Source organism: Leguminivora glycinivorella, chromosome 12, assembly GCF_023078275.1.
Source record: "Leguminivora glycinivorella isolate SPB_JAAS2020 chromosome 12, LegGlyc_1.1, whole genome shotgun sequence".
NCBI classification, from domain to species: domain Eukaryota; kingdom Metazoa; phylum Arthropoda; class Insecta; order Lepidoptera; family Tortricidae; genus Leguminivora; species Leguminivora glycinivorella.
In genome coordinates, this window is record NC_062982.1 from 11,231,425 (window position 1) to 11,252,248 (window position 20,824).

At 42.0% G+C, this 20,824-nt stretch overlaps 2 protein-coding genes across 2 annotated transcripts; one reads left to right on the plus strand and one right to left on the minus strand.

Moving 5' to 3' along the window:
- The first annotated feature begins 93 nt into the window (after nucleotides 1-93).
- LOC125231799 (regulator of nonsense transcripts 1 homolog) lies at nucleotides 94-4,978 on the plus strand. Its single transcript, XM_048137379.1, has 5 exons — nucleotides 94-277; nucleotides 587-827; nucleotides 2,709-2,871; nucleotides 3,212-3,392; nucleotides 4,013-4,978. Exons 2-5 carry the CDS (start codon nucleotides 692-694, stop codon nucleotides 4,142-4,144), a joined length of 612 nt encoding a protein of 203 aa, XP_047993336.1. The 5' UTR covers nucleotides 94-277; nucleotides 587-691; the 3' UTR covers nucleotides 4,145-4,978.
- A 3,670-nt stretch (nucleotides 4,979-8,648) lies between these two features.
- Nucleotides 8,649-20,792, minus strand: LOC125231985 (ubiquitin carboxyl-terminal hydrolase 36-like). The gene is made up of 11 exons (XM_048137593.1): nucleotides 20,304-20,792; nucleotides 19,850-20,073; nucleotides 19,472-19,625; nucleotides 15,161-15,335; nucleotides 14,910-15,023; nucleotides 14,662-14,826; nucleotides 13,668-14,490; nucleotides 13,202-13,412; nucleotides 11,979-12,116; nucleotides 11,458-11,576; nucleotides 8,649-10,986 (listed from the first exon to the last, which is right to left on the minus strand). Exons 2-11 carry the CDS (start codon nucleotides 19,968-19,970, stop codon nucleotides 10,910-10,912), a joined length of 2,097 nt encoding a protein of 698 aa, XP_047993550.1. The 5' UTR covers nucleotides 19,971-20,073; nucleotides 20,304-20,792; the 3' UTR covers nucleotides 8,649-10,909.
- Nucleotides 20,793-20,824: the final 32 nt, after the last annotated feature.

Here is a 20,824-nt window from a genome sequence, read left to right on the forward strand (position 1 = left end):
CGGCTACATCTGCTCGCAGGTGACACCCTCTCACAGCTCCAGCTGCAGTAGACGGTAGCCAGAGGCGCTGATCCCGCTCACGCTCGACGTGACGCGGCTCACGCTCATCGGCGACCCGCAGCAGCTGCCCGGCTACATCTGCTCGCAGGTGACACCCTCTCACAGCTCCAGCTGCAGTAGACGGTAGCCAGAGGCGCTGATCCCGCTCACGCTCGACGTGACGCGGCTCACGCTCATCGGCGACCCGCAGCAGCTGCCCGGCTACATCTGCTCGCAGGTGACACCCTCTCACAGCTCCAGCTGCAATAGACGGTAGCCGGAGGCCTGATTCCGCTCACGCTCGACTGCGATCCGCAGCAGCTTTTTGAACACATCTGCTCCTAGGTGACACTGGCCTCACAGCTACAGCGTACGGTAGACGATCGAAATGGACTCGCTGCTGAAAAATATATCCTAAAGTCACCCTGATGTGAAATAATCTGATATGACATATTTTTCACGATATATGTCGTTCCCCACCCAGTTTCTTCTTTATAAACGTCGGTGCATATGGTGGTCTAACATTGATTCAACTATTATATTACAGCGAGCGAAACGGCACGGCCTAGGCGAGAGCCTGTTCTCCCGGCTAGCGAGCTGCGCGGAAGCGTGGCAGCGCACACCGGTGGTGCTGCTGGACACGCAGTACCGCATGCAGCGCGCCATCGCCGAGTACCCGGTGCGCACGTTCTACGCGGGCCGCGTGCAGTGCGCCGCCGCGCCGCGCCCGCCGCTGCCCGTGCCGGCCTACAGCATGCTCGCCGTGGCCAGCGGGGACAAGGGGCAAGGTCAGTGACACGGCACATGCGGCACGGTCGGTAACCTATCGATGTTTCGAAAATCCTTTTTCCGATTATCACTTGTCCGAAAACGGTTGACAGAATTTTTATAATCCAAATACATAGTTTACCATATTTTTAAAATGTCGCTAGTTTGCTATGCCACATTATCGTTTTCCCGAAACTCTATAACCAGAAGAACGGTTGCCAACTTTATCATTTGACAACCAATTTGTTAACCACCTTTTCATAAATCCGATGCTACGTGACATCGAAATGTCATTTTCCCTAATATCATTTTATAGAAACTCAATAACCAGAAGAACGGTTGCCAATATTATCATTTGACAACCGTTTCGTTAACCACCTTTTCATAAATCCGATGCTACGCGACGTCGAAATGTCATTTTCCCTAATATAATTTTATAGAAACATTACAAAAAAATTGGTTAGGTTAGAAAAGGCGCTCCCACGGAAACAAACTTGCTAAGAAAAGTGGGTTAGGTTAGGTTAGAACTGCGACCATACAGAAACAAACCCTTACCATAAGAGTGGGTTAGGTTAGGTTAGAACTGCGACCCTCACAAAAACAAACATTAGCAAGAAAAGTGGGTTAGGTTAGGTTAGAACTGCGACCATTCAGACACAAACTTGTGCTAGACAAGTGGGTTAGGTTAGGTTAGAACTGCGACCATACAGAAACAAACTTGTGCTAGAAAAGTGGGTTAGGTTAGGTTAGAACTGCGACCATACAGAAACAAACTTGTGCTAGAAAAGTGGGTTAGGTTAGGTTAGAACTGCGACCATACATAAGCAAACATTTGCTAAAAAAGTGGGTTAGGTTAGGTTAGAACTGCGATCCTCACGGAAATAAACATTTGCAAGAAAAGTGGGTTAGGTTAGGTTAGAACTGCGACTTTACAGAAACAAACTTGTGCTAGAAAAATGGGTTAGGTTAGGTTAGAACTGCGACCCTCACAGAAATAAACATTTGTAAGAAAGTGGGTTAGGTTAGAACTGCGACCCTACAGAAACAAACCTTTGCCACAAACTCTTATGGCAAGGCCTCATAGGTCAAGTAAGAACTGCGACCGTGAGGGTCGGGAACAAACTTTTGTTAGAAAATTAAGGATTTATTGAACTTTTGATATAGCGGCTTAATAATATTTCGAATTATAAAACTATACTATACGCCATACAAAATCGCTTGCAAATGATACTTAGGAATTTTAATAAGTGTTCATTCGAATTTCGAACTTTTGATATAGCGGTTAAATAATATTTCGGAATAAAAACTTTACGCGACAAAAAGTAGTTGTCAAATGATTCTTAGGAATTTTAATAAGTGTTGATCCGAATCATAAGCGAAACAAAATTACAGCGAAATAAGAATCGGGAAAATAATAATAGGGGAAAAGTACTTTCGGGCAAACAAAACTTAGGCCAATTAATAAAATGGGAAGCGTTTTCGGGCTACTAATATTCGACATTACAATTTTCGACTTTTTGATAGGTAACCGGCACGGTCTTCACGGGCCACTTGCGGAGCCTATTGTATATTCCTCATAACTCATAAGTTGACAAAACGGCTTAGGGTCCCCCCACATCTAGCGTCTCGCTAGCGTCGCGTCGGGCCAACTGTATGGGCAAAGCCTGACGCCGCATCGACGCGGCGATGTTGTCTTCGATTAGCACGATAGTTACTATGGAAACCACAGAATTAGATGGCAACATAAATAAAACTATGGAAACCACAGAATTAGATGGCAACATTGGCAACAGATTATTATTACGCGATATAATCCGTTTCCATAGTTTTATTTCAAAACTAATTAACTTTGGATGCCCCTTCTTTTCATAAATATCCCCTAATCTAATCATGATATCCAGGTGCGTCAGGCAGCAACGACATGGAGGCGTGGGGCGTCACACGACTGGCCATCGCACTGCGTGAGGTCGCGCGGCGGCTAAACCTCAACATGGCCATCATCACTCCTTACAATGCACACAAGGAGCTTATCAAGAGGAATCTCAAGGCACTGCAGCAGGATCAGTGAGTATATTGATTTATTGGAACGATCATAGTGTCAGGCATGTGTGTTTTATTTAAACAGATTTCAAATTCTTGTAGAGTTTTGTAGAGAGTAATAAAAGTGGTGTTCATAGCTTGTAAAATTCGAACGAGACACGCCGAATCATTTCATAGTCCGCGTTTAGACAGCGGGGTGGGTCCCCCGCAACTTCATGAAGCTGCGAGGGATTGGGGTGCCTTCGTATTTGCCAAGCTGTAGTGGTAGCGCCAAAACGATATTTTTGTTTTGTTATAGAATCGAATCGAAAAAAAAAAATCAAAAGCCGCTGGACACTTCTTATAACTGAATATTTCTCCTCAGAACGGAACTTGTGGAAGTCAACACAGTGGACAGCTTCCAAGGGCAAGAGCGAGACATCATAATAGTGTCGCTAGCTCGCTCGCACGGCGTGGGGTTCCTAACGGACGCGGGTCGCCTCAACGTGATGCTGACGCGCGCCAAGCACGCGCTCGTCATCGCGCTCAACCCGCACGCGTTCATGGTGAGACTTGTTTGTATAGATAGTAGTGAATGGTGTGAGAGCTAGAGCGGGACTGTAGTGTCGCTTAGGCCTGATTTAGACGGCGTGCGAACTCGCATGCGATTTTAGTTACATTGCGGGCTGTTGAGGGTACATAAAAATTTTCACAGCCATTAAATACCGCAATGTAATAAAATTCGTATGCGAGTTCTCGTATTATTCGCTCGCTCGGGCGTGTCGCCACGCACGCGCTCGACCCGGCACGCTTTCATAGTGAAACTTGTTCATATTGACACTGATAAATTATGTGGAGATCTATAGCGAGGTAATAGTATCGCCGGTTCGCTCACACGGCGAGGGCAACGCTATTAACGTTGACATCAACTTGATAGGTGATTTTAGTGATTCTCACTGTCCAAAATCATATGGTTGACAACGAAGAACGGCCTCCTCTCTCAAGAACAATTTGAGTGATTCAATAAAATCTTAACACTTTCTTACAAATTTAAAAATTTTAACTATAAAACTCCCGTGAGACTCATACATATTTAAAAATATTTTAAGCGGGTTACTCACGTATTAACTACAACTACAAAACTACAACTATGTACTTTCTTACAAAATTATTTTTCTCGTTTCAGAGGAACGATCAGTGGCGAACTTTGGTCGAAGACGCACAAAGGAGACGACTTCTACGGCAGCTGCCGAACAAAATGTGCCAACCGCTCGCCCCGGGGCAACCCGTCGAGGAAATCCTACAGTACATAAACTAAATGCCGTTTTATATTTACTCTTATATCGTAAAAGAGGATAGACGACTTTTTCTTGCTCATTTTGATAGAAACCGCCTTTATATATCTGAAATACTCTCTTCAAAACTGACAGACAAATGAAAAACAAATGTCTTGCAGCTTGTTTCAATTAAGCATGTATTAACAATAATATGTTTATGCAACGATGGGTGCTTTACTATTTTCTCTCTAAAATGTAGGCAATTAGTACCTACAATTGTTATTTTGTGAACGGAATGAAAATATGTTGTTTCTTTTTTTTTCTCGTGATCCAACTGTTAGTCTTGTTTGTTTCTAACGAGTTTGGACAGGTCGGCTTTGTTATGATAATTTTCACTTATTTCAAAACATTTTATACCTACAAAGATTGGAACCTGGAACAACCATTTTTTTTTGTTAGAGAGATCTTGTATGATCCTGATATAATTAAATGTGCTAACGAGGTTGTTGTTCTTTGTTGATCTGACTTTATATTGTCTTCTCGTCTCATTGATAGATATTTGTATAGCCAATCATTTCATTGTGTTTATGTATCCATAAACATAGGTCGTTTTACAACAGGCAGCCATGTAATATTGTATTTATTTTGTATGAAAAATAATGAAAATATCTGCATGTATTTTGAAAAACGGAACTGTCGTCGTTGGATTGGTTGCTATTAGAATTCAGTTACCTGACTTCAACCTCTGACAAATCCACTCTACCTTATTAGAAATAAGCTACGCTGTTTTGAATACCACAATCTAGCAGCTGGATTTATTAGAATTTGAAGTTTTGTCAGTTGTATTTTACGACAGCAGGTTTCTGGGGCAGAACCTCTAGTGTCTTAAGGAAAACCAAGAACCTTTAAAAGTAAAACCAAGCTTAATTGACCGTGATTTTAATAGCTCAGGCCTCGGAGTAAAGTAGCAAGGGTTATTTAAACGTCAAACTTTTAAGAAATGATGGCGTTTACGTAACACACTCACAGGATGGGCTACCAAAATCGATGTACTGTTTTCATGGACGTACTTAAAATGAAGGTTAATTTATGCTCAAGGCATTAGTCGAATTATTGTATATTGTGTTTGTTCCTGATTTCATAACACGAAGTAAATGCAGCTAAGATAATAGCTTGCTTGCTCGTGTGAGTCGTGTGATGAGCTCTTATATAACTCCCGTAAATGCATTTATTCGTATTTATACAAATTACGTACAAACCTTTTGAACAGGTCAAAGTCTAATATAATACTGTATTTGTTAAAAAATGTATTAGTCCACGCCAACTTTTAACCTAGTGAAAAAGGAATTTACAATTCACACTAATACCGTTTTGAAAAATATACAAAACATTTTGATTCAGAATTTTATACTTAATTACTTTAATTTGTGTTTACTAGTTTTTCGCCATGTCTGCGTGAATCTGTGACATTAATACGATCTGTTGATCATCTAGCTAGAGTATAAGAAGGAAGGAATACCGGAAATGAGTGGAAAGGAAGATTCTTAATACTGGGGCGCTATTTACTAGTCAATTTAAGAAAGGCGACGGCAAAGCTCACTTTACTGTGCCATTCTATATCTACCTAAGATATTGCGTCAAATGTGCATATAACGAAGACTGAAGATGCGCGTAACATAGAGCAAGGCTGTGTGAGTGTGTACTGCGTAGGTAAGAGGAAGTATAAAGCTATAGAGTATACATTACATTTATATGATGTCTATTTTCACGTATAAACGTCTAACTCGTAGCTTTATAGCAGACCAAGTGATATTGTTGGTGTAAGTGCTTTACTTTTTAAGTTACTCTTTATTTTAGTTTTTTCATGTAACTGAAAATCGAATATGACACAAATCACCATTCGAATACCTATTGCTATTATACTTGATACTTTGAACTACATTATTAATCTAATATCTATTAATTTACCTATCAAGGGAATATGTTATCAATTATCAACATATATAACTTTAGTCATTATAATGTGATTTGATATTTATAGAGGCCATAACTGTCTCGGGTTAATAGAGAGACTGCATCCCAGCTACGTATCAGAACTTAAAACGCAGTTTGAACAGAAACAGTCTGTTTGTTTCTACACTGATCATTCGCCCGGTGGGCTGTCTTATACGATCGTAATGACTCGAATATATTTATACCTTCAGTGTCCATGCCCCGTTTAGCACGTTCACTGCCCCCATATACGGATCACGGATATTACAACGCCGTAAGGTTTGCGTTCAGAACGGGATAACGAACGTCTTAACACATTCACTGCCAGGAACCTACCTTATAGACGCTCGTGAACTTGGCTGAAATACCCGACTACCCGCTATCTATAACGACCGGTTGTTTCTAAACTAGTACGCCATTTTTTGTATGACAGTGAATGTGTCAAGTCTCAAGGGAAGCCTCTGTTACAAGTCCGTAAGGATAACAATCAAGATTGTTATAGTATAATTATATATTTAATGCGATATGATACGATAGAGATAGCATAGCTTCTTCGAATTTTGCTGTAACCATTCTGCTGCGTGCACGATTTTGTATTCAAACTTTCTTTAGATAAGTACTTATATCGTTACGAATATATATGCTGTTATCGAGAATATCGAGTATTCGTATTTAGGGACCGTTGTAAATATTGTATACGTATTGTTCTTTGTATCCAATAAAAAGTTATTTTTGTAATAGGGGCTGTCCATAAATTACGTCATCGATTTTTTCAGATTTTAGACCCCCCCCCCCTATAATCATCCTATCGTCATATCATATGACCCCCCCCCCCTTCTCCCAAAATTGACGTCATTACCAGTTTGACAAAATAAAACATTGCAGATTTGAGAAAAATAGGGTATTATATGATTAAAACACTTGGTTATAGAATCATCTTTTATTATTTTTACACTACAACTACGCAACGGATTTTGATGCGGTTTTTTTAAATAGATAGACTGATTCTTAAAGAAGGTTTATATGTATAATACATTTAAGTACCACGGGCGAAGCCGGGGCGGGCAGCTAGTATTATATGTAATATTATTGTTAGAGTATTTTATCTGTAGTTATTACTGTATTTGTGTACATCTATGTTGCATTACTTATGTATGTTTATTATGAGTTATTTTAGTATTGTATGCGCCTTAGCCGCCTCTCACATTTGCAGTCTCACTTACTAGGTGTGCTGGAAGAAATTTCTTTTTAGAAATAATCTTTTTGTACGTGAAAAATAAACTATAAATAAATAAATAAGAATGACGTCAATTTCGAAACACCCCCCCCCCCCCCCCCATCTATCATTTACCGTCATCCGCAGACCAAACCCCCCCCCCTAATTTAGAATGACGTAATTTATGGACGGCCCCATAATTGTTCTTTTCATTGTATTCGTTTCAGTATTAGTAAAATTAGTAACAGTATATAGTGCAACAAGGGAGGTAAGGGGGATTTTGTCCACAAGTGTTAAAACTCGCGACAGCCGCAGGCTGGAGAGAGTTATAGACACGAGTTTACAAAATCCTTACCTCCTGAGTTACACACAGTGTTTTTCATCACATTTGAGAGGAAAGCACAGAAAAAACATAAGGCAAAACCTTCAACGAATGGCGGTGTTGTACTGCTCGTTGCTATGGCAACGCGGTCAAGCTCAAATCGAGATGGCCGTCACTCACAATTTCCTGCCAGATTGAAAATTATAACGATTTATCTACGTGAAATTTACAAAATAGTATTTGGTTCGTGTCGGTGTGGTGAAATAATTTTTTCACCACACCAACTGGTAAAGGCTTTCTTTGCTATTCGAAAACAGATAGCAAAATTGCATTTTATCCACAAGGGGGCAAAGTAATTTCATACAAATTGTAACTCATTGTCTTAATCTGGCTGCTAGATTTTACCTATAGATGATGATTTTGAATCATAAATATGGGATAAATTAATGAATTTATTTTGATGTTTTACAGTCAGTATTTTGTTCGTGTTGGTGTGGTGAAAAATTTTGTGTTTCACTCGGTGGCAAAGTTTGTTTAACCTTCGTGCCTTGAAACCCTCGCAACGCTCAAGATTCCACTTTTTGAACCACTCGCTACGCTCGCGGTTCAATATTGGAATCTTTCGCTAGCTCGGGTATCAATATTGGCACGTGCGGTTAAACAACTACTTTGCCCCCTTGTAAAACAAATAACTATTAAAACTAAATCCATTACTCCCTTGGGAATAAAATAGTACATTTTCTTCAGTACACGTAAACGCAATGAGACCTTTAAACAGCAAATGTGATGAAAAATGTTCTGACCATTTATTAATCAATTTATACCTATAGCCTAGCAACCTTTATCAAGCGTGTACAGGCACTTTCTGTGCGAGCTCGCTCCATTTTAGGCCACGTCTTCGCCTAATATTAAAAAAAAAATCCTAAACAGCTGAAAACATTTCAACTACTTATAACCTAAAATCTCCACTCTACTAGTTACAAGGTAAAAGAAAAGAGGTATTAAAACACAGTGGTTGTAAGTTATTTTTTTTTTACTCATTTACGCGTTGCAATGAATATTACAAAATGTTTAACTCTAGCCCACATTGATATAATCATACAAACGCCTAGTTTTTCCTTCTAAATTGAGGTCAAATTAAGACTACCTAGCTACATCATCAGAAGTCGGGCAGGGCGAGCAATGACCTTATTCATAATGTGACACATATTGAGGCACAAATCTCACCCTATCCGAGCTCTGTACATCAAACATCCCTCTCAAGAAATACCTTGTACAACTACAGGGGGTTTTTTAACCCTACTTTGTCATATTGTGGGAGATGATTAGAAAAGAAATTCTTAACATTTTCATAAATAAACAGCTATTTTATAAATGTCCAGATGCCAATTGGGTCCCTTGTGTTTTATCGCAATTTGTAGGTCCGTTGTCAAAGCGGACCCCAGGCTCTTACGAGCCGAGGTGAATGCCGGTATAACACAGGAGGATGATGATGTTTTATCGCAATTTCAGGGTAGGTTTGTTGTTTAGCGACCTAAAATTCATTCGTATAATATGACTGAGGATTTAAAAACACCCTGTATATATAAGTCCAAAGGTTTCACCCAATTACCTAACACTTCATTCAAAAGCAGTCCGATGTATTGATCTCCGTTGACAGTTGACACGCAACCATAATACATTTTACTAGATTTTTCATTTGTGACTGGCGTTTTTAAAGAAATATAAAATTATATCTTTAGAAGGAAAGCAATACACCAGACATGTCTATCTATAATATGAAATTGACTGGCCTAAGTTGGAAGAATAAACACAAGTAACGTTATTGTATTCAATTAGTTTATTTATTTAGACACGCTGTGCAATTACCGCGTATATACTTTTATTTTTCACACTAGGGCTACGTCAAAATATTCCAAATACGTCAATAGATATATGTTAAAGCTTTGAATAAAAAATACGCACAACGGAAACTTCTCTACTTGAGACTGAAAATAAATACATGACAAGGGAATAAAAACGAGAATACCACACTAGTACCATCGGTGAAACAGCCACTTGATTCGTCGTACTACCTGTTATGTTATTGCAACGAAAGATACTACAATATGTTATTCATCGTTTATAACTTCGTTTAAATGCAAACCTACGTTTTCTTATAAAGTACTGGAGGGACGACGCATTTGGCTGTTATATAAAATGTTGCTATTGCCACATTTCGAAATAACATTCATCAAATCACCATTCACGCAACTCCGAAAAAGCTCAGTTTTTCACTATTTACAAAGATCGGCAGCCTTTAAGGCGACTTGTAAGGCTGCCTGCGAATTCGTCTAACAAGCTTTTGCTTACCACAAGAACATCAATACGCCCACAAGTTTACAGACTCCCTGAATACAATAAACAAGATCGAATATTTGAAAGGAAATCAAAGAAGGTATTTACAGAATAAACTAAAACATTACATATCTATATAATGTTTTACTGAAAGAATTAGTCTTCTCCTCACGCATAAACATCGTGGTTTCACTTAATTCCAACAATCTCAATCAAACAAGCGCCCGTTTCTACGTAAAACCTTCAAGTAATGGTGGCTTCGGTATACACATGCTTAAATTACATAATTATTCTTTATTACATTTTATCTCGATAACTCCTTGTAAATAATAATTATGCATACAATTTAACCATACGCTGGCTGTTTTATTATAATAAAAATACTCTTCAGTCCGGTTGAGTTTCTGACACTGACGCGTGTCGCGTAAAGGAATCTCCAGACATATTTGTCTTATTTAAAGTGAACTATTTACTCCAAAAGGTAACAATTAGCTTATGGATGTAACAATTAATTATTGCAAGGTATATACTGATAGAAAATAGTACGTCTATTTGATAAATTATCACTAATCACTGTTCAGGCAAAATGACTATTTTAATGAATAAATCATAAATAATGTAACCACTACACTATAACAGGTATGTAATTGGATACATAGGAGACTTTCGGATAGTATTCATATAAGGCTGACTCTGGCAGTTAACTATTGTTTTCGATAGATAAAATCTTTGCAATCTACAATAGTTTTCGGACTCTAATGGCAGCGCAACAATTTTATAAAGTGTAGTTTTACACTAACTAGTGTATTTATATAGGTTATTACTAAATGTAAAGAAACTTAACTTGGTGTTTTATATCTAAAGGTTCGTTTACACTTAGTTGAGACGCCTATAAAAACACTGTAGAGCGGACTTAGATTAAGTTACACTAGGGTACGTTTACGCTATATGTACAGGTGAAGCACAGGCTGACCAGCCAGGGTCAATGGTGCCGCGGGTAGTGGTGCCCGTTGTACCTGTAACAAACCATACACCGTTAATAACCTTATGGAATACATAACTATTTATACCTACAATAAAATAAGTCTAAGCAGTTATTAATCTAAGCCCTAGATTATTTCCCTAGTTGAATGTGCCTCCTAGTAACGAGGTTATGCTAATAAAAACATGCTAATAAAGTCAGTTGATTGTTTATTTGTCACTCAGCTAACCCAGCAATATCATTCATAATGTTCATTATTCATACAATCAAATAATTCTGTTTTTTTAGTAGCACAATTGAGTATTTATTTGTACAATTTTAGTGGTGGTTATGGTTTTATTTAGGAAACAAGTGTTAGTTACCTAGTTGTTAAGAGTTCAAGGTGTTAGGGATGGGGTGGGAGGAGGTTACCCAAACTGCCCAAGACCGGAGTAAATGGAGAAATATGATTCGAGCCCTACACCCCAGCAGAGGGTAACAGGATGTAAAGAAGAGAAGAAGTTACCTATTGAATCGCTTGTACTTGTTGTTGTGGTGCTTGTTGAAGTGGTGCGAGCGGCGCTCGGCGCGGTACTTGAAGCCGCCGCCGCCGCCGCCGCCCCAGTGTGGCTTGTTTTGCTTCTCCTGTAACAGACACATTATACATAGTATAAAGAAAACAAACATTTTAATATTTGTAATACATTATGTATCCCACAACTCCTAACTTAAGCGCGGTTGTTTAGTGCGTTCAACGCTGCGTCAATATAATACAACCACCGCTCGCTTTAGTACCCTTCGCACTGGTCGCAAGACGCACTCAGAATGTTATTGATGTCATGCCTTTTCGAAAAATTCGTATTTATTTCGGGATAAAATGATCGTTCAAAACTTTTCATCTATGTTCAGTTGTTTAACTCACTCACTTCAGATCAGGTATATTTTCCCAGTCCAACCTGCTTCGGGCGGCGATTAACTGCCTCACAAGATCGAGCAAACATCAACCAAACAATAGTAGTAGAGTAAAGTAACTGTGACTGTAATGACCTGGAAGGGGTTGTAGGAGTTGCGGTTGTTGAAGCGGTTGTAGTGATGGAAGGTCTTGAGCTTCTTGGTGCGGCCGCGGTCCATGTCGTCGACGCCTTCGTGCGCGCGCTTGCGTTCCTCGCGCCGCTCTTCGAACACCTGCCACAGAGTAATAATAATATAAGTATTTGTGAATAATTTACATATAATAATTAGGGTAATGGTGGACCAGTATAACATATGGTTGGCCTATTAACAAATGTAATAAAATAGTATTTTATACAATAGTGATATAATACAAAGCTTTTCAGTCGAGTACCATGTTTAGGCCACGAAGCTTGCTGAGTGGCCTAATAGTACGGTACGAGAGTGAAAAGCTTAATTATATCACTATTGTATACAATACTTTTTCTACGAGTCATCATCTTCATCATCAATGGACGGAAATATCATCATTCATGCAAGTTAAAATGAATGTTAATTTAATAGAGTCGTTCACCGTTGTATCAACATCGAATTACCTAGCAACCAATTGTTTGTAATAACCGTCTCTGATTGGCCGATAACGCGACAGATAAAAAAAAATGTGTTTCAGGTGCAGGAAAATTTGCCAGGTATCGCAAATTAGTATAGAAATTGTATGAAGTTCTATTTTTGAAATTATTACAGTTAACTAAAGTCAACTATAATAAGCTTATTATAATTGAGTCGGAACTGCCATAGAGTATCCAACACTGAAAAGTTAGCACTTATAGTTTAGTCTGTGGTGGCCTAATTGACAGATCGGCAAGTAGAAAAATATAATTTAAGGGACCATCCACACTCATAAGACGCATGTCTTGCGGCGCGCAACGGACGTCTCCGCCACGCGTCCTTCCTATACAAAATGTACCGAGGAGACGTTTTTTGAATTACATTCAGGCGGTGTGGCGGAGACGCCCGTTCCGCGCCGCGAGACACGTGACGCCTAAGTGGGGACGGTGCCTAAAGGTATAACAATATGAACGTAAGCATGTTTGTGAATGAATGACACGTTGCACAGTCCTACTGCTATCATGCTACGACGACGCTACTACGTGCATGACGTTGCTATCATGATAGTTGCTTTTTAACTACACTGAGACTTTAGCACGTGCTGTGGAAACGGGAGCTAGCCGCCGTGAATAATAGAAACAGAGGCCTTTGTTTAACAGATTACGGCTAAAGCGAAAAGTTCATGTCAGAAAATTCATACTATAACTTACTTGTCTGGACATGGCACTGTGTCCCCCGTTCCAGGTGTCGACGGGCGCGCCGTAGCCGCGGTGCGACAGCGTGTTGAGGTGGCGCGCGGTGTCGGCGGCGGCGAGCGGCGCGGGTGCGGGCGGCTTGCGCGGCGCGGGCGGCGGCGCTGCGGCGGGCGGCTGCACGCGGCGCGCCGCGGCGGGCGAGCTGCGGTCGGAGAGCGGCGACATGCTGCTCACGCTCGTGTTCGGGCTCGGTTCGGCCTCCGTCCGCCTCTCCTCCGCTTCCTTTGCCCTTTAAAACAGTTTTCCGTCGTTAATGTTTAGACGTCGGCGTGTCGTCGACTACGTCAATGTTTTGAGCCGCCGCTAGATGGCTTGAGAGAAAGAGGAATTAAAATTAATTGTAAATGCCGTCGCAAAAAACGCGATTTTGACATAATATGGTCTACTTACTTTTTGATGGTGTCGCCATTTAAGCTAGGACTGAGCAGCGGGCCGCCCGCCTCGCTGGAGACGGTCCACACGCTGGCCTTGGTGCCGAGCACGAGCGGCGCGTGGCGCGCTCGCCGGCCCTCGTCCGAGCCGCGCTCGTCGCCGCTCGACTCGGAATCGTAAGGAACAAGCTTCGAGTTCCCGTTGCCGTTCCTGGGGATCTGATTAGAGAAGTCGTTCTTATTCATCTGCTCCTCAAGCTTTTCCAGAGGTGACTTCGAGGGCCTGACTAGTTTACTCGTGGACGCGGGGGACTTTTCGGGAGTAGTTCTTATAATAGGGAGGGATCGGAGGTCCGGGTCGCTCTTCGACAGCTTGTGGCGCCGCGGCGCCGAGTCGTCGTCGCCGTTTTGACTCTTGACGACGAAGCTTATCCTGTTGGCGCCCTTGTCAATCGTGATTTTGGGGGTCTGCGCGACTTTCTCGACTTCGCCGTTCTGTTTGAGCACCCAGGGTTCGGTGTTGGAGTCGGAGTGTTCGGCTTTGCTGAGGGTGCTGTTCAGGATGACGGGCCTGGCCGGGTCCTGTTTGGGCTCGGTGGAGGTGCTGTTGGGTCTGGCGTCGCGGTAGAAGGTGAGCTTGAGCGGGCTCTTGTCGCGCTCGAGGCGGTCGAGGCCGACGCCGACGCCGGCGTCGTCGCGCTCGAAGAACATGATGTAGGCGTTGGTGGCGAGCACGGCGGAGAGCGGCGCGGCGCGCACGGCGCTGTCGTCGAGCTGCCAGTACTGCCCGCCCGGCGCCTGGCCCAGCGCCGTGTAGTGCCCGCAGTTCTGCCCGGGGCCCAGGTGCGTCACCAGGCTCACCAGCTTGTATGACTGCAAAATTACATCCACAATGTTAATCATCTGAATCGTAAAATTATTAAGTTAAATTATTAGAAATGTTTGTCAAAACTATGTACATAATGTGGTGGACCTAGGATTAAATCGAGCTACAGATATTGAGTTTTGACAAATGAAGATACATTGACTATAAAGTTAACTTACCAACTGCTGATGGTTGTTCTTATTGAACATATATTTGTTGAGGGATATCTTCTTCCTAAATTGCACATGTTTAGATAATTTTCCTCCCACTAAAGAGAATCTCTTCAAAGCGATGCAGAGCACCATTGGTGCTCGTTCAACGAAAAATTGTTTTGTTGCTGATACCTAAAACAAAAGAGCAATTTACAATTTTGTTCAAAATAAATGTCTTTTATAATACTGGTTTAGTAGAATATTTCCAAATTTACCTTTTTATTACATGCTTCACATTTATATCCTAAGTCTTCTAGCCTTTCTCTTGAGAAAAATGAATCTAGTGCCTCATCTAATGTAGAATGCTTCCTTATATCTAATAACAGGTCCTGAAAATGCAATGCAAAACAAAGATTATTCTCCTGTAACAGACTTTCACTAAAAATTCAAATGCACTATGTAATGTAGGAAACTATAGTGCTTATTTATTTTGTTAAAACTATTTGTGCAAAGTTACTGTACCCACCTGAAAATGCTGGTAAGTTGTTGAGAGGTGATGGCACGCAAGACACCGCACTGTGGAGCGCAAGTATCCACCAAGGATTTGATTTAGAGGAGTCGTCTCCTTACTGTACTGGTCAAGTTTGTCGGAGTTGATAAACCGTGACAGGTAACATTTCTCCATGGCTTCCACAAGATACCTAGAATAGAATTAAATTATTAAAAATAAATATGGTTTTGTTATATAAGATCCTTGCAGTTTGGGTCAATGACATTGTTGTTTATTTTATCAATGGTATAAAATGCATTTATAAATATAGATCACAAGCTAACAGAGAATACTTTTAGAAAAGTCAAGTTTAAGAGAAATGATTGACAGATTATGCTTAGGGACCATACACACTCATAAGACGCATGTCTTGCGGCGCGCAACGGACGTCTCCACCACGCCACCTGGATGTAATTCAAAAAACGTGGCACGCGCCGTGCCGCCTGGGGGCACGTCTTACTTCCTTCCTATACAAAATGTACTGAGGAGACGTTTTTTGAATTACATTCAGGCGGCGTGGCGGAGACGTCCGTTGCGCGCCGCGTGACACGCGACGCCTAAGTGGGGACGCTGCCTTATAATCATAATGTAGGATAATACATACGTATACAGAGTGGTCAAAACAGGGAACAAACTACCAGAGGACGAGATCTCAGCACTGAATGTTAACCAGTTTAAGAACCGACTTGATAACTACTTAACGAATTTAAAGAACACATCTTAAGAAAGAATTGTTGGATACAGGCAACTATCAGTTGTTATAACTGCCTGCCTGATTAATAAATAATAATAATAATAATAATAAGGCCCTAACCACCGGCAGCTTGGGCCCTGCCCCGCTGCTGGCGGCACCCTAGGTTAGGTTTTTTATAATGTGTTTATATATTTTTTATTGTTTTGTATTTTACTTTTATAATCATATTATAAAATAACCTAATCTAAGAGAAAAGATAAATAAAGGAAAAATAATAATAATATGCGGACTAGTAAAGATCTAGATGATACACACTCGATCATGTACTGCGGGGCCATCGCGGCGTGCCGTGTTGCTAGAGTCAAGTTTCCGGACGCTGGCCGTGCAACTAGGACCGTCGGAGGTGTCCCTGCATGGCAAGTACGGATCGAGCGTCGTATCAACTCGTTTAGGACTCTCATTGCAAAGCTGATCTGCTTCAGAGGGGGTAATAATCGCCCCCGAGTAATGCGCTTTGTGAACCAGGCGTTCGCGGGGACGGACATCAGGCCCCGCGACTATTTGGCCAATGTCACAGAGCGCATCGACTTCCTGAAGCAGAAAGTCTATGCATGGGCAAGCCGTATTCGCCGCTACAGAAAGCGTGTGGACCGATTCCAGCAGAATCGTCTTTTTCAAAGCGACCAAAGGAAAGTATACCGAAGGTGGGAGGAAACCGACCCTCGTGTGTCTGACGTGCGGCTGCCGGATGCTACTGCCATGTCTGATTTCTGGCGTAGCATCTGGTCGGTGCCCGTCGAACACACGGAGGGTGAGTGGATGACCGTTGTCGAACGCGAGTGCGAGAGCATCGAGCCTATGGGGGCTATCACCATCAGCCCCGACGACGTAAGTTGTGCTACCCGTACGGCCCAGAACTGGAAAAGTCCTGGACCGGACGGATTGCACAACTTCTGGCTAAAATGGTTTCGATGCTCGCACTCGCGTTTGGCAACGCAATTTCAACAAGCCCTCGATCTTGGTTCTCTCCCACCTTCCCTAACAACTGGTGTTACTTTCCTGCTCTATAAGTCCGGTAGTACCACGGAAGCAAAAAACTACAGACCCATCACGTGCTTGCCTACACTTTACAAGCTCCTTACATCCATTTTGAGAGCAAAAATTAACGCGCATATTGTCAAACGCGTTAACAACATTCTGGCTCCCGCTCAAAATGGATGTAGGGTTGGGTCCCGTGGTACTAAAGAGCTCCTCCTCATAGACATGACCATCTGCCAACAAGTTCGGCGGAACAAGGGGGCCATTTCGGCCGCTTGGATTGACTATAAGAAGGCCTATGATTCGGTGCCTCATTCATGGCTGAGAAGGGTATTGGAGCTGTATAAACTTGATGCAGCTTTAATATCCTTCCTGGCTGCATGTATGAGGCAGTGGCCCACAGTCCTTCGTCAACCAGGAGGCAGGGATGGCCCCCCTGGCCCTCAGGACTTCATAAGGATTGAGCGAGGAATATTCCAGGGTGACAGTTTGAGTCCATTATGGTTCTGCCTAGCTCTGAATCCCCTCAGCACGCTGCTGAAGGATTCTGGGCTAGGTTGCCGGCTTCGGAGAGAGGGTGAAGTCATCTCTCACCTTCTGTACATGGACGATCTCAAACTATTTGCACCGAACACCCAAGACCTGATGGTGCTATTGAAAACCACAGAAGTTTTCAGTACCGCCATCAGAATGGAGTTTGGTGTCGATAAGTGTGCGGTCATGCATGTACAGCGGGGGAGGTTGTAAATTCAGAAAATTTACAACTTTCTGAGACGATGTCGTTCAGATCTATCTCTGAATCAGAAACCTATAAGTACCTTGGTATATCACAGTCGTTGGGTATTGAGGATGTTGGCATTAGACGGTCGGTGAAGGAGCGCTTTTTCAGTCGGCTGACAAAAGTCCTTAACAGTCTTTTGTCAGGAGGCAACAAAGTGCGCGCCTTTAACGCCTGGGTAATGCCTCTACTCACATACTCCTTTGGCATACTACGGTGGCCCCGATTGAGCTGGACGCCCTGGATCGGAGGGTCCGCTCACTGCTTACCACACACCGTATGTTACACCCGCGCTCGTCTGTTATGAGATTGTACATCCCACGGACAATCTCAGGAATTACTTCCTTAACAACGAGTGCGGGATGCATCGTGATGTGGTGGCAGTGGACGGAAACCTCACGCCGCTCTCCTTGGCGAAAGAGAACTGGCGCAAACCTGTGGTACTAAATACTGCGGACCGCAAGGCGGTATGGGAGAGCAAGCAGCTACACGGGCGGTTCTACAAGGCCCTCACGGGACCCGATGTAGATCTGCTCGCATCGGTGAACTGGTTACGATTCGGGGACCTCTTCGGAGAAACCGAGGGTTTTGCCTGTGCAATTGCGGACGAAGTTATGATGACGAACAACTACCGGAAATATATCCTGAAGGACGGTACGGTCGACCGACATTTGTCGGGCATGCCGCCGTCCCGGAGAGTCACTCAGGCATATCATTTCCGGTTGTTCTCATCTTGCTAACGGTGAGTACTTGCACAGACATAATCTCGTAGCCCGGATCATTCACCAACAGCTTGCTCTTCAATACGGCCTTGTGGACCGCGAAGTACCGTACTACAAGTACTTACCTGCGCCAGTTCTTGAAAATGGTCGTGCCACGCTCTATTGGGATCGATCTATTATCACTAACAGGACTATTGTAGCCAATAAGCCTGACATTGTGATAATAGATCGACCGCAACGGGCCGTGCTCGTTGACATCACCATCCCCCATGATGAGAATCTCGTGAAAGCCGAGAAGGACAAGTCCAGTAAGTACCTAGACTTGGCTCACGAGATAACCGCCATGTGGGATGTTGATTCAACGATCATTGTCCCTATAGTCGTTTCAGCGAACGGTCTCATAGCGAAGAGTCTCGACCAACATCTTAAGAGACTCTCGCTAGGTGGCTGGATCAAGGGCCAGATGCAGAAGGCGGTGATCTTGGACACGGCGCGTATAGTCCGACGGTTCCTCTCTCTGCGGCCTAACCACCGGCAGCTTGGGCCCTGCCCCGCTGCTGGCGGCACCCTAGGTTAGGTTGTTTATAATGTGTTTATATATTTTGTATTGTTTTGTATGTGCTTTTGTATTTTACTTTTATAATCATATTATAAAATAGCCTAATCTAAGAGAAAAGATAAATAAAGGAAATAATAATAATAATACATACATACAATCACGCCTGTGCCCCATGAATGGGTAGGCAGAGCACATGAAACTACTCAAATTTCAGTGCCACTCTTGGCAAATTAAGGAGTTTAAAGAAACTGTGACATTGCAGTGACAGGTTGCCAGCCTCTTACCTACGCCACAATTTAACCCATATCCCACAGGTAGGATAATGTTTACACTATAAATATTAACCTCAGAAATTATAGCATTATCATATCCAACATAAATATAAGAGACAGAAAAATACTGATAGTTTAGATGATATGATAACAGTTCTTAGAATAGGTATCAATATGACTTGATAAAGTGAATGTTAAGAATAATATAAAGTAATAGAACATACCTGAGGAACTCATGAGCATCTTCCTGTCTGCCAGGGGTCAGATGCCGGCAAATTATCCTCAGTTTTGAATAAACCTGCCACGGCTTGATGGGGGCTCCGCCACTCTTCTGTGTGGCTATTAGTGTAGCGCGCATGCCACAAATGACACAAGCTTCTAAAATATAAAAATATTTACTTTAAAATTTATCATAACAAGAAAATAAAGCAATCCTGTTATAATAAAAAACTGACTTTCAATTTTATTTTATAATTATACTAAGCATCTCTTCAGTAAAACACCTGGCAAAATGACATTAACATAATAATTATGCATGTACCAAACTTTCACTACACAATAACAATGTTATAGTTATGACCACAGTAAAACTACAATCTTACCTTGTTGATTACATTTTTCTGCATGTGCTGCTTCAGACATAAGCCAGTTTGCAAATGCAGGAACATGAAACAATGCCTGCAGGGTTGAGTTCAGGTAGCAGGTGTTCCCGACATTTTGCATGCCGGCACCGGCTGACCAGGACCCCTGCCATCCCAACTGGAGCTTCTCAACGGAAACAATACACGTTTTGGCTTTGGTAAGCCATCTTCGTTTTTGTTTCCTTCTATAAATAAATAACCATATCAGAATAATATATACTTTTAAACTGCAACGGAATTCAATATTGAGTGTAAATAACAGATGAATAATAATCAGTTGACTATCGTCTTAATGGTACAGTTTGACACCAATCACAAAATATAACCTCAACGTCGTTCTTATCATTATCACACATGCAGATTACAAACATTCCTATTGACAAATTCTGTATCAAATCGATTGATAAGTAATTACCTGATGCCTGGTTTGCTGCATTTCCGTCTTTTTTAAGTAGTTTACTGTCCAACACTGGTTTTTTAGGTCGTATGACCACGTATTTAGATTTCAGTCCATCGAGAACGTTGCTTTGATAATCGCCTGATTCTTCGAATTCTATCTTCGAGAGGAGCACACTTTTTGCAGAAGAATACAGTCTACTGTCCAGCAAAGATGAACCCTGGGTTTCATCTGCGGCGAGGGACAAACGCAATGCGCTTGATACAGGGTCGCAAATGGAAGCGGGCATTTTACCTCCAAAATTGCACTATCACTTCACATAAATATTACACAGCACATTACATTTTAACCATGTTTGCGAACAGTTCTTCACGTAGGACGATGGTGTACACTTTGAGAATTAATATAAACATATGTATTTCAAAATAAAAAGTGGTACTGAAAGCGGAAAGGCAAATGAACAACCCAACGTCATTTGTCACACGCGCACGAAAGAAAGCATACGGCAGAGATTGGCCAAGAGGAGCGCAACCGCGAGC

What these genes read in the sequence shown, in the direction of transcription:
- LOC125231985 (XM_048137593.1), bottom strand. Translation starts at nt 19,970, where the DNA reads ATGCAAAATGTCGGGAACACCTGCTACCTGAACTCAACCCTGCAGGCA. An exon ending in CAACTTACCAGCATTTTCAG is followed by an intron (nt 15,024 to 15,160) that starts GTGGGTACAGTA and finishes TTGCATTTTCAG; the next exon opens with GACCTGTTATTAGATATAAG. An exon ending in ACAGTGCCATGTCCAGACAA is followed by an intron (nt 12,117 to 13,201) that starts GTAAGTTATAGT and finishes ACTCTGTGGCAG; the next exon opens with GTGTTCGAAGAGCGGCGCGA.
- LOC125231799 (XM_048137379.1), top strand. Translation starts at nt 692, where the DNA reads ATGCAGCGCGCCATCGCCGAGTACCCGGTGCGCACGTTCTACGCGGGC. An exon ending in CAGCGGGGACAAGGGGCAAG is followed by an intron (nt 828 to 2,708) that starts GTCAGTGACACG and finishes CATGATATCCAG; the next exon opens with GTGCGTCAGGCAGCAACGAC. An exon ending in TCAACCCGCACGCGTTCATG is followed by an intron (nt 3,393 to 4,012) that starts GTGAGACTTGTT and finishes TTCTCGTTTCAG; the next exon opens with AGGAACGATCAGTGGCGAAC.